Source organism: Strongylocentrotus purpuratus, unplaced genomic scaffold (genome assembly GCF_000002235.5).
Source record: "Strongylocentrotus purpuratus isolate Spur 01 unplaced genomic scaffold, Spur_5.0 spur5_scaffold_5, whole genome shotgun sequence".
NCBI lineage: Eukaryota > Metazoa > Echinodermata > Echinoidea > Camarodonta > Strongylocentrotidae > Strongylocentrotus > Strongylocentrotus purpuratus.
Window position 1 is genome coordinate 37055420 of NW_022145611.1, and position 16457 is coordinate 37071876.

The window sequence follows — 16457 nt, forward strand, 5'->3', positions numbered from 1 at the left end:
CTATCGGAACCCCTTGCCACTGAAATGTCAATATCACACGCTAAGGCTAAAGTGCATCGTGCTTTTTCACACAAATCTAGATCGCTCTATTCAACAAGACAGTGGTCGACGATTCTACACAACGCTGTTATACCTCTAAAGTGTTTTAACTTGGATATAACACCATCGTGTCACAAGGATGTGATTATTTGTATGATTATGTGCGCTTGTCTGTATACTGGAGTACCGATACTGAACTATCAATGACATTCTCAAATCGGACTCTAACGATCAATTATCAACTGAACGAGCGAGATTTATGACCGAACCATGGCAAACAACTGCTCCTACACTCCACTGGCAAATGAAATGCTGGAAAGTATGACAATTATCATTATATTTATCTGCTTACATGAATACCAGAATGAAATTTGTGTGTATATGATGATGAAATGAACACAAACGTGTTTCCTGAGTCAAATTTCTAGTAAATGATGATGAACGCACTTCACAACGCCTTGCTATCTAGATCTTCCTTTTGCGTCAATAATCAGTGTGTCTGCAGATGATGCTTGCTTATAAGCATTGTGATTTTTAATGACCTGTAAACAACGGAATCGATATCTAGTTCAATAATATTGTGTTTTTTTTCGAATTATCTCATTACTAGTTGTATAGAACCCGCTTTGCTCGGTGAATTTATACGGAAATAGATTCTGTCCGGTCTCTTCTCTGTATCCCAAGTTTTGTAACCATTAATACACTCGGATATTTATACGGAAGAACGCTTTCCGCTCTCTGATTACAATGCTATTGGGGTTGTTTAGATTGGCATTTGGAAAGAGATGTGACGGTTTTCAAAAAATGGGACTTTTAAAGAAACTGTTGGTAAAATGAAATATAGTATACATTAATGATGAATCAAATAAAATCCATTTTTATGTCAAGTTCCGACCTAGTATTCAATACAATTCAATTCAATTCAATTCAATTCGATTCAAAAAAAGTATGCCAAAATTGTCAAAATAACCAATTCACATATTTCCATTCCAAAATAATTTGTAGTGGGACAAAAAGAGTGTGAAAAGCAAAGTACATTCTTTGGGAAGGGTTTTGGGTAAAAGCGATCAAAAACTACAGATTGATGGGAAATTAGTAAATCAAGTTTTAGAAAACTTTCTTTGATTTGTTATTCAAAGGTGTGTTTATGATATATTTCTCTTTTTTTTTTTCATTTCAAGATCTTTTAGAGGACAACCCTCAGATGCTACCGATCTTAATCACATGTAGTATCATCACATTGATAGAAGTGATTCTATTCTTCGAAGCTTGGCTGTGGGTGTTAAGGTATATACCCTATAGTGATCGACGAACAAGTATTGTCTGGCTTATAGGCATCTACCCGGTAAGTATAAGGGCTACCATAATGATTAACACTTTGGGTAGCATTAATCGAACAGCTAATTAGATTGTGGATGTGTCGTGGTATAGTGGTTTATTCACTTGACTCTCGATCCAAGGGTTGACGGTTCGAATCCAAGCCCGACTAACGTTCTACATTTGCAACTCTCTCCCCATGTCTTCTTCTTCTTCTTCTTCTTCTTCTTCTTCTTCTTCTTCTTCTTCTTCTTCTTTTTCTTAATATTATCATTAGTAGTAATAAGTAGTATTAGTATTATTATCATCATTATCATTATCATCAATTATAGATACAAAGATAACCGATGAAAGCAAACATATATTTTATCAAATGATTACATTTTGATGGGATATTTGTTACATACCTCCCCCTTCCCCCAGTCAAGAGATGAAAAGAATTACTCTCTATTACACACAGTATATCGATGACATCGATTGTCCTATATTAGTTTAAGAATATTAAAACACGATTAAACTATGTTTAATGTGTCAGATAGTACGGCTCACCATTGATGTAGTTACGTTGTGTATGGTTATTTTTCTGGATGGGTTAAGTGAGACCTTAGACTATTTTTTTGTGAGAGGCGTTTAGCCTTGGCTGTCATAATGTTTATCTTTGTTTCCCATTCTGAAATGAATTTGCGGCACCGACCCTATATACCGTATAGAGGGCACCATTGTGTGAGATGAAATTGATTCCGGTAGTACAAAATAATTAATCAGTCGATGATTAAACGTCAGACGGGCAGTGAATCATCCAAGTGATAATACAACAGGTAATAACAGTAATGACATCGCTAATGACTCGCTATACATTGAGAATTTATAACGAACTTAATCACATACCACAATACAAAGAAGAGGGAACGATAATGTTTTCTCTTGTCACATGCTCTTTTCATCATAGAACCGAAAGCCGTTTTATCGGCAACATAATTATGGTCGGATTTTGTTCATAAGTGTAGGTTCTGACAGTGTAACAATGAATTGATAATGAATTATGGATTCGGGTGTTCAATCACATGGTCCTCTGATTGATGATTATGATTAAATCACCTATCCTCATTCACTGATTGATGATACCTGGTTACTATGGTTACCGTAATGTTGCAGGGAGTCTGGTATTAGATGGGCCCAATTTGTGAATATATTGCTTTTATACATACATATCTCATGCAACCATAACGTTATCGTTGTTGGAGATATCAATAATAATAATAATAATAATAATAAATTTATAAAGCGCAGCTTTTATAAAAAATATATTCAGCTGCGCTGGTTAAGAGCTCCTTTTTACTAAATTCTACAAAATAAGATCACTCAGTTGAACAAATAAGTTTTTAAATTGGATTTAAAAACATTGAGAGATGGAGTGCTTCTTATTTCTATTGGCAAGCTATTCCATAGTTTGGGGGCAGCAATAGCAAAAGCACGGTCCCCAAGAGTTACTTTAGTTTTGCCATGGGGAATCTGAAACAATAATTTATCTGTGGAACTGCGCAGGCTACGACTGTGTGATTGGACTTTGAGTTGAAGTAATTCTTTGATGTAAGATATCATTTGATTATAAAGATAAAACTAATGTTCAATTAATCTGCAGGTTTTCTGTGCAACATGTTTACTTGGTCTTTACATCCCAAGGGCAGCTGGATTATGTACTCTCACTGGAACAGCGTAAGCACTTTAATCGATTTCATTCCAAGCCAATCTATTTGTATTCGTTAATCATTTTATTTCATGTTTATCTTCTCCTGTTTTCTTTTATAATAATAATAATAATAATAATAATAATAATGAACGTTATTTGTATAGCGCATATCACTAACACAAAGAAAGTCCCTATGCGCTTAGAAAAGAAGGAAAAGGGCGGAATAGAAATGAACATATAATATTACCTTGTACAACTTTGCCTTAAACTTCTGCACTTCATGACGAGTATTGTTTACCACTGTTTATTCGCAATTGTGTATTATTGTATAGTTTATATGAAAAAATTATTGCAGGCTTTTAGATTGATTAAGAAAATGATTTTGGAAAAACAGCATCAAACGCAGACCGTTTCGTTCTATCTGAAAATGATTCTAGTCGAAACTGAATTATGATTCTCTCAAGTATTGCATTTACTCTCTATCATATGATTAAAATTGTTGTTCAAGGAAGAGATCACATTCCTCAATGAAATAAAATGTAATTAAAAATCAATCAGAGTTAATATGGAACGATAACAGAAAAATATTAATTGAAAAAATACCAATAATATAAATAGAAATTAGAATAGTGATTGACTTGTGAATTTATGAATAGTAATTAAGAATTGCCTGTTGAATATGTAACTTGCAGGTGAATAGGTCTATATAGGCCTATACATTCAATCAGTTTTTTTGTAGAAAAGCTATATAAGTTTTATTGGACCTGGATATATTCCCCTTAAGTTTGAGCATTGATAAATATGATATCATTGATCTTCCCTAACAATAATGTAAACACTGAGATAAGTAACTAGTTATTGAATAAACGCCCAATACTAAGGGCAAAATGTCAAAAGACGTCAGATCATTGAAACAAATGAGATAATGTATATTTGAGTCAACAATATCGCGATAACATAAGGAAACTGAAAGGTAATTTAGTTTAATTTATCGGCTTACCTGATCAAAGATCAAGTCTAATGACAAAAATGCGCAAGCCTAGTTTCCTAACTGAGATAATATTGTACCCACTGATTAAAGTAACATAAACCATATTCAATGTCTTCCCTTTCAAGAAAACGGAAAGTCTCTATACGTTTAACAATTGGAATATAAATTATTTCGTGGGTTATCTTGTTCAAGCTGACTTAATTTTGATATGTTATTCTTTTATATTGTTTTATGTTGGAGGCTTGGCGAATAAAATCAATCAATCAATCACTCAATCAATCATGATAAATATATTTCTTATACAATATGCAAATGTCTGTAATGCCTTTACTCAACTGATTTTCTTTTGGTCATAAAATCCCTATTCTGATTGTACTCTATTTTCTATTTGCTGATTTCATCTTCCAAAATTGACAGCTGGTTGTGTGACTTACAAGCAATTTTTGTTTAATATTCAGTGTTATCCTTTTTAAACTATAAATTGGTTATAAAAGTGTTATGAATTCAAGATGACTAGCAATATCAAAATTATTCGTGTTACTGTTTGTTTCTTAGATTTTTCGCCGTCTGCCTTTACCAGTTCATCACCTTGATTGTTGACTATTTCGGTGGTCTCGATGCCATGATCATTACCATGAATGGAACCAAGTTTTCTCTCGCTAGACCACCACTGTTGTGTCTATTCCAGTGCTTACCGAAATTCGAAATGACAAGGTTAGAGCTTACCTTACTAAAATTGGTAATTCCAGCTTCCAGTTTTTAAAGGATTCTGTCTTATGAAATCATGCTGTGTATATATAGTACATGCAGGCGCGTACCCAGGATTTTTTCAAGGGGGGGGGGGGGGTTTAACATTTATAAATCGGTCCGCAACGACTCAGCCAGCCGCTGAATAAGCGGGGGGGGGGGGGGGGGGGGGGGGGGTAAGAGGACACATTTTTTTTTTTTTTTTGGTCCCAAAAAAATCGCAACGACTCAGCCGACCGCTGAATAAGCGGGGGGGGGGGGGGGGGGGGGGGGGGGGGGGGGGGGGGGGGGGGGGGGGGGGGGGGGGGGGGGGGGGGGGTAAGAGGACACTTTTTTTTTTTTTTTTTTGGTCTCGAAATTTGGAAATTTGACATTTTGCTCCGTTGGGGGGGGGGGGGGGGGGTAAGGTCACCTTTTTTAGGTCGGCCATGGGAATAATTTAAAAAAAAAAAAAAAAAAAAAAAAAAAAATCCAAAAGGGGGGGGTTTTAGGTTTTTTTTAGGGGGGTTTACACACAAAAAATTTCCAAAGGGGGGGGGGGGGGGTTTAACCCCCCAAACCCCCCCCCCCCTGCGTACGCGCCTGAGTACATGTTACGTTTAACCATAAATGTATATCACGAACATTCACGGTGAACCTTTAAAAATCGCGTTCATAAAGTTAATTAATACTTTGCCATTAATCGGTGAATAATGGCAGATGTTTGCAGTTTTCTTATTAAATTTGTCGGTATATTAGTTTTGTCTACATCCCTTATAAAAATGCTGGCTTTACACTAATTTACAGAGTCAGTAATGATGAAACAAAGATAGTAACAGCTTCAAAAAAGCAGTTTACATGAAGTTTTTGTGTTAAAAATTTGCATTGCTTATAAAACACAAGAAAAGAAAGGTAGGTGAGATAGCTACCCTGTTATCTATATACAGTCAAATCTGTTCAAACCAGACTTAACGACGACTCCCTGTCTACAAAGATCACATTTGTTTGTTTCCCTTGGAATTGGTTTCTCATTGTAACATGTACTAAAGGAACCTGTACGTAAAGACCACCTGTCTATAAAAAATCAATTTTCTTGTCTCCCTTGGGTGTACTTAACTGTACTTAATTTCAGTCCTTTAGAACTTTAAGTTTGCATTTAAACAGAAATAAAATGTATATCAAGTAAGTCGCAATATAATGGTCTTTTAAATTTCTGTTATTCAGACATTTTATCATGAAATCATCAATGTAACATTACTAACTGATTCTGTGACACATTTTGTTGCTTTCAATCTGAAGGAGAAACTACCGTATACTGGAGACGTGTGTTCTACAGACTGCTATCATTAGACCTGTCATTCTCTTCATCACGGAGGTGTTGAAAATCGATGGCTCACTCAATGAAAATCCGGTAAAAATATTTACTGTTATTAGGGTCATCGGGTCTTTTAAATTAATTTTCATTTCGAATACACAACGAAATTTTTGTCTATTCGGTCGTTATAACTTGTTTCTTGTTGCCCTGTAAGTGTGAACCACTCAAGGAGCTGCATGGTTGCAGGAGTGGAGTGTGTTTGATTAAAAACGTTTAATATCTAGAGCGGGGCCCTGTAAGACAAAATATGCCGCCTAGATAGCAATTGATCGTACGATCGATTATGGCGATTGATTGCTTTGACCATTATGTGCAATCAATCGCAATAATCAATCGTACGATCAATAGCTATCTAGGCGGCATGTTTTGTGTAACGGAGCCGGGACGCTACATAGGCATGCAGGTACCAAAAAGTCATAATCGTATGTAATAGGAATGTAATAGGTATGATGGGAGAGATATAGAAAAAAGAGAGAGAGAAAAGAGAGAGAGAGAGAGAGAGAGAGAGAGAGAGAGAGAGAGAGAGAGAGAGAGAGAGAGAAATAGAGAGAAAGAGAGAGACAGAGAGACAGAGAGAGAGGGGGAGGGGAGAGATAGAGAGGGGGAGGGTAGAGGAAGAAGGAAACTTGGATATTCTAGACATTTTCAGGACACTAGCCGACTTTTATATTCTAAGCTTTCACTAAAATTTTGAGCACTTCTACCGACATAATTTAATTCTATATAAAACAATATTTCAGACACTTCGGCATTAGAAATATGTTAATGCTTTGTTATGCTGGTCGATCACCCTACGTGTTGATGGTATTATTCATGCATTTTGATTTTTTTTATCAAGGACGTCGCCGCGACTACCACGCTCATATTGAACTGCATCACACTGGTATCAGCCATCTTCGCTGTCTCAGCCCTCATAGTTTTCTTCTCCGCCAGTAAAAACTTTCTGAAACCATACAGAATCAAAATCAAGTTTCTGTGTGTGCAGACGGCTCTCATTCTCAGCAACGTCCAATCCGTTCTCCTCATCATCCTCACTCGATTCGACGTCATCAAGTGCAATAAACCGTTCGACACGCCCGACAGGGGATACCGTAAGTCGGTTGTATAATAGTTTTATGAGGGATGGATAAATTTAGAAATTTTCAAAAAATTGTTGAACGTGAACCCTTCCGAAAGAACATCTCTTAAAAAGGACTGGTAAATCATAGAGGAAGAAAAAGAAAGAGGACAAAGAGGAGAAGAAGAGAATTATGAGGAGGAGAAGAAGGACAAGAAAGAAGACTAAGAAGAAAAGGAAGGGGAAAAAAGGAATTAAAGGAATAAGAAACAATAAGAAGGGGAGAAGAAGAAAAAAAGAAGAGAAAAAAAAAAGAGAAACAGGAGCAGAAGGGGGGGGGGGGGGGTGGCCGAGTATACTATTAAAATGCATCAAGATATATATTTTATGTGTGCTAAAGTCCGAACACATACGTATGTCTTCTGTTAGCAGTGTATACTAAAATTTTCAGTAAGATACTTAATGTTTGTGATTTTTTTCTCTTTTAAGCAGCATTCACTCTATATTTTTTTAATTTCTGATGTATTCATACAGTCTTTTTTCTTTTCCAGAGTGGCATTGTTTCCTCCTGACCGTAGAGAGTGCCATCATGTTCATACCAACCCTTCTAATATTCCGCACTACCAATGGAAATGTTACCCGAATCAGACGCGTTCGTCCAAGCACGTTCTCCGGTATGATGCCCAGCGATGGGACACCAGATGAAAATGCTCCTTTACTACATCCTAAAGATCGTTCGAAATCGTTCGGTGTGGTCAAGGAGTTATGACGTCAAAGGAACATTAAGAAAGCTAAGAAAATTAAGAAGATGGAAGAGAGGGGAATCTATTTCTACGGAGATATTTGATAGTGGAAGTCTTGAATGAAACAATGATTTCTGTGACGTTACATGTATCTCGGGCGTTCAATATCGGGCGTTTGGTAGAGAGACAGTACCTTTGATGTTAGGCATCTTCACAATCTGCAAAACAACATTATTTCCGGGCTTTCTCATAAACCTCGTTATCATTAACAAGTTGCAATAACTGTTATAAGCTACTGAAATCGTGGCGACTGATTGACTGAGAACGTATTTGTCACAGAATTCTATCATTTTTGTTATTGATAACAAGTTTGATGAAACAGGGCTCTGAAGTGAATTATGAAATAAAGTGTTGTTGTTGGAGTGTATGTATTCAAACTACGTATCGTCGTCTAGATAAGTTAAATATATATCCATGTCTCATTAAGGTCAGAGATTTAACCTTTGTAATGAATTGTTTTATGTACAAAAGAACTAGAAGTTTAACATGGTTACTTTAAAATATGCACTGAAATATTGGACTAATTCTTGTAACTGGCCGTAATTGCAGGTGTTTGTAGCTAACTTTTTAATGTATGACATATCATGAAATTGATTAATGCAGATTTTCATCAGCCATCCTAGCTAATTTTCTAATCAAATTAATAAAATATTCAATCAATAATCAGTTAGCCAATTAATTGAATTGATCAATCAGTCAATCAAATAAATAAATAAATCAGCCACTCAATTAATTAAATTAAGCATACCAATCAAAACAATCAAATCCTGTACAGTACCATCAAAAAGTCAATTAATCAACCAACTAATCAATCAATCAATCAATTTCAATAAATCAATCATCAACTAATGAAAGAGATGCATATTAAAACAATTTGATAGTAATGCAATGAGAGATAGGGATATCAAAGTAAATTTTATTTTCTGCTAAAACATCTATAAATAATGTTCCTTATGCTATACATTTCAATGCAGGGTGGATGTATTTTGAATTCTGAAATTCAACTTGATTTGAAAGTTTGGAACTTTCACTAGCAATCATCTGTCATCACATGTGATACTTTCATTCCTGTTTAAAAAATGTGACAAATGCTTTTGATTTTGAACTTTCAAAACAAATACATTGCTCCTAAACCGGGTCAATGTAGAATTTGCTAACAATGATATACTGCTGAGCTGAATACCAAATATTAATTTAGTATAGTAAAATGGAGAAAACTGCAATACATATTGCTGATGAAGTAAATGAAATGTCATGCCTGAATTTAATATGTTTGTGCTACACATATGACAGCTGGGCATATTCATAAAGAAGGGCATACAAGTATGACAACGACTAAAATTAAAATGGTATATCAATTCACAATATCCTCCCAATATTTGTTAAGTAGCCCAGCCAAATTAAGGAAATATTACTATCACAAAGAACTTTGTCCTTTCCAAGAAAATATGAGCAACAAAAGAATGTTGGTGACAGAATGGCAAGTTTTAAACAAATTTCAGTCCCATTACAAGCGTTCTACACAACTTGTGATTTAGAAAGTTCATAATAATTATGCGTTAGGATCCAAACTTCAGCAACAAATATTGATATGGAATCAAATATGAAACATATTATTCATATATGTGTGGTAGTAGATATAAGTAACTCAACCATTAGCAGAATTTTTTCTCTATTGCTGACATGGTACTGTCCCAAACACGGAATGATAAACTGTATTGGTATGTTTCGTGGCCAAGAGAAATTTGCTCTTAGTTATAATGTAATTCCCTCATGCATGTCATTCATTGGAAGTTGAAGTATCAATTCTTTGTTGTGTGTTCCTGTTTTTGTGTTTAAAAAAAAGCTCTAGTTCAGTGCTTCGAATAAAACATGGAAATAACTTAATACCTGGATTACCTGTATACTTCTTGTCTATTACAATAAGATCTAAACTTACTAGGTTAGTTAAATATCAGCCTAAGAAAAATATGTCTTGAATGTATATGAACAAATATGGGTCCATAATTTCATATAAAATATTATAAAGTGTGCACCAAATGAAGTCATGTTAATTAACACTGACCCTAGTTCATTCATTAAACAAAAATAATAGAAACCATTTTTGACCAAGATTTCTTCAAAATTGTAATAGAGTTCAGAATTTGTGAGGAAAATAAAAACATTTTTAAGCTACTTTCTAAAATTGTACCCAACAGGCATATCCTAGCAGAATGGTACACCCTACTGTAATCATCAATAATTAACACTTTGTAAAAAAAAGAGAACGTTTACAGTATTTAATCTTAGTAACTACCAATAAATAGAAAAGTATGTAGCAATGAGTACCAAACTTCATTTTAATAGCCTTGATGGGGCAAGGATTGGATAGGAATATGAGTGCACATGATTAAATCGGGGAGGGGGGGGGGGGGGGCAGTGGTTTATATTGTGTCAGGGTGGGAGGGGTGGATCACTCTAGTAGCTACGTCCAAAGAGCGTGTACTTCTTGGCATCATTCTTACAGTCTGGGAGTATGCAGTGCGTACCGGGAGAGATCTCCGCTGGCTGCTTGAATGGGATGCACAATGCTTTCGCACCCATAGAGGGAGCCCCTTCTACCATATCTCGGTCTCTGTGAATGGATGGAAACAAGAGGACATGATTAGGCTTCATTGAAATCTCATATCATGAACTATTGGATTTTGCATGTAGCCTTGCCTTTGATTTGGGGTTTTAACAAACCGTTGAAGGAAGTAACCATGATCCTAGATGGAGATATCACAACAGTTCTTACATAAATGTATTCATCGTTCATCTTTTTATCTTAAACCTATTATAGAATGATCTTTTGAACTTCAACTTATTATAGAGTGATTCAAGATTTCATGGCATTCTACTTCCATTCATTTGACTGATTCAATCTGGATTTTCTCTTGAAGTTTAGATACGGTACTGAAGAAGCTCCTAAACATATAGTACAATGTTTCATCTATATCAAATTTGCACTTTGGGTTCTTTGACATGAAACCTCCTTATTAAAAGACATTTCTTTTTACATCATAAGCAAAGTTGAAATTCTCTGCAGAAATATGTAGCATAATGAATATGCCATGAAGGGTTCAACAAAAAGAAAATGAGGGATGTGAAAAAAAATGAAAGGGGTAGGAGCTAACCTTGCACTGTCTTTCTTGATCCTGTCTTCACATGGAATATCACCACAGTATGGAACAAGGAGAAGCTGAAAATAAAAACAATAATCATGTAATAGTTGGACTCACTATCAACTAATTTTTTTGCAGCATGAAATTGTCATGAATCTCATGGATCTTGGCCAGGCATAGTATTTGAGAAAGTTTCATGCTTGTGATGGTTTCTAGTTTCCATGAACATCAATATTGAAATTTGGTAAAACATATTATGTGCTTATTTGTTCAGCTAGATCCTCTGATGCTCCCCTCTAATTTGAGATTCTCATAAATTCACACCGTCTCCTAGAATTACCAATTATACCAAAGCGCTTACAGCATTATTATCAACCAGTTACTGGATTGAATTCTTATTCTGCACATTACAGTGCACATTCTCTACTGACTGGGAGCATTCCAGCTGGTTGCCTTTTGCTAATCCAACCAAAAATATGTTTGTATTCTATTGGGTACCCATTTAACACCTGGGTGGAGAGGAGCAATGTAGATAAAATGTCTTGCTCAAGAACATACGTGCAGTGCCGGTGCTCAAAACATGTCCTTTGCATTTCCACCTCTGTTTTAATTTAATCAATCAAAGGGTCTTTAAATCTTATGAAGAAAACATGAATAATTGATTGGTAACACAAGTATTCATACAAATACCCTAGAAAGGAATGTATTTACCTTCTTTTCATCCAGTCTATCGCAGAACTCGTTCCAGGAGCTGGTCACTGCAATGTGACCATCAAGATCCTTCTTAGCACTGAGAAGAAAAATATACAAAAAGAATTTTGTTTAACAATCATCACATGGTGAATGGGCAAATATCATCATAGTATAAAACAAGTATATTATGTTGCATTGATGTATAAATTGGTATTTAAGAAATGGTGAAGGTAGGTAGGTAGGTAGGTAGGTAGGGAGAGAGAGAGAGAGAGAGAGAGAGAGAGAGAGAGAGAGAGAGAGAGAGAGAGAGAGAGAGAGAGAGAGGGGAGAGTGGGGGGAAGTGCAAGAAAGGGAAAGACTGAAAGAGAGAGATAGAGATAAAGGGAGAGAGAAGGAGAGAGAGAGAGGGAGAGAGAGGGAGAGAGAGAGAGGGAGAGAGAGGGAAAGGGATGGGTGCAGAGAGAGAGGGAGAGAGAGAAGGCAGGGGATTACCCTTACACCGATATCTTGAAATTTGTTTAACCATGTTTAATGGAGAACATCAAGTTCAATTCCATGGCAATCAATGACTTACTTAGCAAACATGTCATTTTGGATCTGGTCAAGCAGCTCAGTAACCTTGGCAACAGATTGAGCCTCAGGGAAGGTGGTCTTGGCTCCATTGTCTCGTCTGCAAGCGATGAACTCCTGCTTGCTCATGTCACGTGGTCCAATCTCAATACGCACTGGCACTCCCTACATTTAAACAAGGTTAAAGATTAATAGAAATTATATATCAATTACATGAAATGGTCAATAGCAAAGTGGCTGGAGCAATGGAATCTTGGAATTAACAGGTACCGGACACAGAACCTGACCTGATGTTACATTGTTACAGCACACATTCAAATTACCTGGTCCCAGTGAAAGCACTTTAAATGATACATGCTTGGCTCCTTTTGTTGGATTCTAGCCGATATGATAACCAAATAAAATGAAGAGACAATCAACAAACATTCAACAATTCTGACTCCATGAATTTCTGATGGTGACATCTCCTGTTGGATGGGTTTCATCAGAGATTTAGGATTAGGGTTGAAATGAGGTTTGGGGTTAGGTTGAGGGTTAGAGTTGGGTATGTTCGGTCAAGCATTGGCGTTAAGAATTCGGATAGAGAAGGAATTGACAGGGGTGAATTTATCACTACAGTTTGTGTTGTAGAAACATTTCAACATCACAAATTTTGACACAACTCTAATTTATTGTAACTTCTTACATTGACAGTCTTTGCAAAAAGAAACACTGGAGGGCAGTAGAGAAAGAAATTAGACCAGAGAGAAACTTGATGACTAACCTTGAGTTCCCAATGGTTGAACTTCCATCCAGGAGAGTAGTTATCTCTGAGATCACTCTGAGCTCTGATTCCACCAGCCTTCAGGATCTTCACATAGTTATGGCACTTGTCTAGAAGTTTGTTTTTCTGCTCATCGGTAGTCTTGGCTGTGATGCCACATGGTATGACGATAGCCTATTGATCCAAACCATAAAGTGAACATAGTAATATATATGTATACAGAAGTCTTGCAAGTACATAACACCTCTGTTGCATATTACGAAGTATAGGGGATTTCCCAAAATAACTACATAAAATGTTTTTAAAAAAACGAAACCTTTTACGACTGTTTGGAGTCAGTGATCGACTAGATGGCCTTTTATACACTTTAATTTTTAACTGGTAAATATCCCATGGAGAATGTGTCTCTTATATCTTTCTAATTGGAAGTCATTCAACTCACAATGCTATGTTATAGTCTGCATCAGGAATGAGAAACATCCTGTGAAATGTACACAACATTAATAAATCAGGACTATTTGAAGTCACTCACCTGAACGCAAGCTACTCTTGGTGGTAGCACCAGACCCTGATCATCTCCGTGCACCATACACATCACACCAATGGTTCGGGTGGTTATACCCCACGAGTTCTGGAACACATACTTGTGGGCATTCGGCTAAGAGAAGGAAGGTACATTACTTGGTAATGAGATTTAATTGACATCATATAACCACTTTTCTTTATGTCATCAGCCTTTTAATACTGAACTGGGATATTTTTAGCCCCTCCCCTCCTTGACCACGCCTTCTACTAATGACCAATCGTCAAAAACTTTACTATTTAACTTAGCAACCTTGTAATTGAAGAAAAAGAATTAATACGCTTGTTATATATCAATTTAATTTGTTAATATAACTGATGCAAGAAGGAGTGGCCTTGTAGACAAACTTATATGGAAGATTTTTTTCCACAAGAAAATCATTTCATATTTATATGAAGCTCTTGAATTCTATTTTTCTTAATTTCATTGTTTCATAATTTCTACTATTAAAGATTTTAATTTAAACAGTATCCATACTCTCAGGCACCTCAGATAAAACTTTTGATGAATTAGATCTCTTCTACATCTATAAGAACCAAGGAATTTTCGTCCTTTACTATATTCCCTATGATCATATAAGGCATTAAGTCACTACTCACCACATCAGGATCCTCAAACTTGATGTCAAACATCTTGGCAAAGTTCTGCCCTAGATGGTGAGATGTAGCTCCCTATTTACAAAATACATGCAAGATCAAGACATAAATATTAACATTAATTGGTTCTAATCCTCCAATTTTTCAGTGATAAAAATGCCATCTTCAAGGAAGAAGCTGCCACTATTAATGAATAGATTTAAAGCTAGAAAATATAGGGCTTTGAAAGGTTTGTTATTCTCACTGATGCAAGTGGAATAACTCGTGCTTTGGGAAGAGAATAGGAGAACTCTTGTGTGAAATATTGTCACTGCTAACTGTAACTACTCATGCAGGAGGGCATTGAACAATCATTCTTTTCAGACAAAAGCAAATACCATGGGAATTACATAGTAAGGAACATGGCAATTTACAACATTACATAATAATCCTGGAATAGAAAAGCCATTCTCCACAGGGAAACTAAACTTAAGGTGACGTGCAGTTGTGTTTTGGACTCTCTCATTTATTAGTTCTCATAGATATATAGATAACTTACCTGAATAGCTCTACCACTGGCCTTGATGAAGGCTTCCACAGTGGTGGTGAAATCCCCTCCAGCAAACTTCTCTTTGAGGGTCTTCTCGCCCCTGATCACCGGGATGGCTAGCAGGTGTTCATACACCTGTGCATAGAGCTCTAGGATGGTGTATACTTCCTCCACGCATTCCTCTCTGTTAGCCCATGCTGTATGGCCTTCCTGCCACAGGAACTCACGAGTGCGCAGGAATGGCTGAGGATGCTTGAACTCCCATCTCTGTTATTAAACACAAGTAATATTTATATTGTTAAAGGTAATAGGTAAAACTGGTCTTAAAATTGAAGTAAACTTGTATATCTATCTTTTACATTTTATGTATACTGCTTTGTAAATTTCATGTATATTACTCTTGATTGCCTGCTAGGCTTGTAGATACATGCCACTCTTTTTGTTCACACATTAGCATAGTTGGAATGCAATGTCTGGTTTATTTGAAGCATTAATTAATGCAAACAGTGTTCACACTTAGCCAAAGTAGTTCTTACACTATGTAACTAGTCTAAAGTAACTAAGTCATTAATTATCTACTTAGTTATGACAGTGAAAGCATCATGAATCCAGAGACACAATCAATTTTGAGTGTGTACCAAAGTGCTTGTTAGCCATGCACATAACTGTCTTGTTCACTTCAGACATATTTACTATAATTTCCATTGCTTGTATCTGGACTACAATCCCTAATGCATCACATAACAGCAGCATCATTGAATGTACTCACCACAACGTTGCACCACTGGTTGAGTTTGATCGGTAGATCTCTGTGCGACTGGACCCACTTGGAGTAGGACGTGTACATCGCTGAAATATAAAACAATTACATACACATTGTAGTTAAAATGGTTTATATGCTTGTAATTCGAGAATTAAAATATTTCAAATATTTATTTCACCCCAAGCCTTGACATATACACAGAATCCCATAAGACATGAAGTTGTTTTTGTTATTATTCTTGCTCTTTTCACCCCAAAACAAAGAGTATTTGTAGAGCCAATAGGGTACTTAATGTGTAAAATGAAATGACATATAAGAATGCTGGTGTGATCAATAAAGTTCAGGTTCAAGCACAAAACAAGGGCTGTGCCAAGACCACGTATCACAGGTATACATGACATTAGTCTATCATTACTATACTCAAGCATAAATAACATACATGTAACACACAGGCATGTAAGGGGACAGAAAGTCATACTTCGAACTTGAAAAGAAGAATAGAAGAAAGTAAATTTATTTTCTTACCAGTTTCACTAGTTGGTCGGATGGCAATAGGTTCAGCGAGCTCAGATTGACCACTTCTAGTTACCCAGGCAACCTGCAAAGAACCATGAAATCTCACTTTAATCTCTAAATAAAATTATGTTTGCGCAATGTTGTTTTACACAATAATCAATGCAACAACAACTAAAAATTACACCCCCAAAAAATATTTCTTCCCTTTAACGAATATAGATAAGAATATACCGGTATAATATAGACACACTGCACTCAGTGACGTATTTTGTCAACATTTGGTAGAAGTAATAAACCACATGA

General features: G+C 36.0%; 2 protein-coding genes across 2 annotated transcripts in view; one reads left to right on the forward strand and one right to left on the reverse strand.

The window, feature by feature from the left end:
* The first annotated feature begins 254 nt into the window (after positions 1-254).
* Positions 255-9885, forward strand: LOC105447089 (organic solute transporter subunit alpha-like). The gene is made up of 7 exons (XM_030998458.1): positions 255-358; positions 1221-1384; positions 2999-3072; positions 4593-4751; positions 6063-6174; positions 6977-7229; positions 7747-9885. The coding sequence occupies exons 1-7, from the start codon at positions 310-312 to the stop codon at positions 7962-7964; spliced, it is 1029 nt and encodes a 342-aa protein (XP_030854318.1). The 5' UTR covers positions 255-309; the 3' UTR covers positions 7965-9885.
* LOC115929473 (bifunctional glutamate/proline--tRNA ligase-like) overlaps positions 8895-16457 on the reverse strand; it is a 29548-nt gene continuing 21985 nt past the window's right edge. Inside the window, 10 exon segments of the mRNA XM_030998457.1 lie at positions 8895-10612; positions 11154-11218; positions 11853-11931; positions 12409-12569; positions 13168-13341; positions 13700-13825; positions 14350-14421; positions 14885-15142; positions 15645-15724; positions 16164-16236. Coding sequence (XP_030854317.1) covers positions 10456-10612; positions 11154-11218; positions 11853-11931; positions 12409-12569; positions 13168-13341; positions 13700-13825; positions 14350-14421; positions 14885-15142; positions 15645-15724; positions 16164-16236 — 1245 coding nt within the window. The 3' untranslated portion in view covers positions 8895-10455.